The following is a 2754-nucleotide window of genomic DNA, read 5'->3' on the forward strand; positions in this document are numbered from 1 at the left end:
TGGAGTGGGTTGTCATTTCCTTCTTCAGGGGATCTTCCTAACCCAGGAACTGAACTCATGTCTCGTGTCTCCTGCATTGCAGGTGGATTCTTTACCACTAAGACATTGGAGAAGCCCCTCCCTCAAAAAAAAACTCATATAATGTAAAGTAATAATTCATGAATGATACCCAGAAACAATAATCCCAGAAAGTAGGAAAAAAAAGCAGGAAGGGAGTGAATTAAAGTGGCAGAGAGAAGATGGAGACTGTTAAAGAAAATAAATCTGTAATCTTTCATGGGAGCTGTCAACATGCTTTGTTCTTATGGTTTAAATTCATAAGTATATGTTTTAAGATGTTCAAAATTATAAAGAGAAAATAAAAATAGTTAAATACTATAGAGGACAATAAATTGAATAAAATCCTTAACAAAGTTGATCAATAAGACAAAAAACGAAGTGTCAAGATAAAGTACATAAATGATTAATTCAGGAGATACAACATCTAACTGAATTCTAGAAAGGAAGTGATGGTGGTTGTGTGAGAGGGTAGAAGGAAAAACAGACCAGAGGGTAGAAAGAAAAACAGATTAAAAACGACATAAAGTTTCTTGTATTTTATTTTTCATTATCTGTATAGCCGGGGAGAGGAGAGGGTGGTAGAGGGCTCCCTTACAGTTAGTGGTCTAGAATTCTACCTTAAGTTCAAGCACTTGGCAACACAAACTCATTTCCTTTTATTCCGTGTTCTTATTCGCTACTTAAAATATTGCAGGTATTTCCCAAAAGTCCTTTTCACAGCAGCCTTCACCTCCATGTTCTTTAGGCTGTAGATGAGGGGGTTCAGCATGGGCGTGACTGCACTGTACTGCAAGGATGAGAGCAAATCCAGGAAGGAACCGGAAGTGGGCATGAGATAGCGAATCAAACCGGAACCAAAGAACAGGATCACTGCGACGAGGTGGGAGGAACAGGTAGAGAAGGCCTTGCTTCTGCCTGTGGTGGAGCTGATGCTCAGGATGGTGGAGACAATGCGAGCGTAAGAGAAGAAGACTGGGAGGAAGGTTCCAAGACCATGGAGTAAGATGGAGCAGATCAGGATGTCGATATTGATAGAGATATCAGAGCAAGACAGAGGGAAGAGGGAGGGCAGCTCACAGGTGTAGTGGTGGATGGTTTGTGCCTCACAGAAGTCCAGGTTAACAGCCAAAAGCACGATGACGACTGAATTGAGAGAGGCCAGGCCCCATGAGGCCAGTATAAGTTTTACACAGAGCTGGGTGCTCATCAGCTGGCCATAGAGCAGTGGGTGACAGATGGCGGCATAGCGGTCATAGGCCATCATTGAGAGAAGAAAAGCTTCAGTCCCTGCAGTGATAAACACAAAGAAGACCTGAGTCAGGCAGCCCTCGACAGAGATGGTTTTCTTCTCAGACAGGAGGTCCTTCAGGAGCTTGGGCACAGTGACAGAAGAGAAGCAGAGATCTAGGAATGATAGATTACTCAAGAAGAAGTACATGGGTGTGTGGAGGTGGGAGTCAGTCCTGATCACCAGCAGCATCGTCAGGTTCCCCATCATGGTCAGGAGGTAAATCACCAGGAAGAGCACAAAGAGCAGAGCCTCGATGCGGGGGTCGTCTGACAGCCCCGTGAGGACAAACTCGGTGATGGTGCTGTGGTTCCTCAGGGCCATTTGTGGAGGCTACTTCCTTGAAATAAAATAGAGAGATAAGATGTCCTGTCTTTTTCAGAGTTTCACTCCTCTTTTTATATGTTCCTCTCTACTCTGCCTAGACTCTGCTCAGACATCTCAAAGCTGCCCTATCTGTATCTCAGTGTTTACATTCTGTTTTGTTATCACTTCTCTTGGGTCTCAGTCTTCACATACCTCAGAGATTCCTATAAAAATGAATATCTCTGGATTACCTACACATTCATAGTATTTAGATTCTGCTTCATCCATCTTACAGTTTAGAAATCCTAAAAATTCTAGCACGTATCTGCAGTGATTTTCTAAACCTTTTCTTCTCTTTTCAGTTTCTCAATCATATATGTATTTTTTGTTTAAAACCTTACTAAGATTGATGATGACTCTGAGCATTCTCATCCTTTTACTCCAGTGGCTTCAGTTACAGTAATGCCTGCCAGCAATATTTCAGTGTTGCTATGCAGTCTATCTGTGTTGCATAGGGGCTACTGTTGTTGAATTTAAAGGATGCTGTTATCTACACAGGTGTGCTGTCTCATGTCATTGCAACACCCTTTGATGCTCTCTCGTTTTTTTATAATTCACAAGTGATTTTGCCATTGCTGCAAGAAGCTCTTGCATTCATGTTGTGGATACATTATTCTGTTTTCCCAGAAGGGTCAAAGTGGAAAGAGTCTCATAATTTTCTTTTAAACTTTTATTGCATCCTATTACTCAAAGTATCAGCTGTGTCCAAGAGGACCAGATGGTTAGTAGTTTATCTTAATGATGACACTAATGATGATACATTTTGAAGCCTAATTTCTGGCACTACTTGGTAAGTCACTGTCTTAGGTGAAGATTCCTGCCTCACTTGGACCTTTTGAGGCTAATTTACAGGCATTCTGTTTTTGTCTGTCAATCCACAGTCTGATCCCATAGTAGTCTTCTGTCCTCACAAGAACGTGATCTTGCTGATTCAGAGAACCCTGTTTCTGACCCTTCCAGCTTGCCAGAAATCCATTACCAGATGCTAACTTATGTCAAGAGAAGTTTGAATTCTGATTTCATTAACAACCCCATAAACC

At 41.8% G+C, this 2754-nt stretch overlaps 1 protein-coding gene across 1 annotated transcript; it reads right to left on the minus strand.

Annotated features, from left to right (window-relative positions):
* Nucleotides 1-736: 736 nt before the first annotated feature.
* LOC122678056 (olfactory receptor 8S1-like) lies at nucleotides 737-1672 on the minus strand. The gene has a single exon (XM_043878493.1). The coding sequence runs from the start codon at nucleotides 1670-1672 to the stop codon at nucleotides 737-739; it is 936 nt and encodes a 311-aa protein (XP_043734428.1).
* Between the last annotated feature and the right edge of the window lie 1082 nt (nucleotides 1673-2754).

The sequence above is a fragment of the Cervus elaphus genome, chromosome 3 (assembly GCF_910594005.1).
Source record: "Cervus elaphus chromosome 3, mCerEla1.1, whole genome shotgun sequence".
Taxonomy (NCBI): Eukaryota; Metazoa; Chordata; class Mammalia; order Artiodactyla; family Cervidae; genus Cervus; species Cervus elaphus.

What these genes read in the sequence shown, in the direction of transcription:
- LOC122678056 (XM_043878493.1), bottom strand. Translation starts at nt 1,672, where the DNA reads ATGGCCCTGAGGAACCACAGCACCATCACCGAGTTTGTCCTCACGGGG.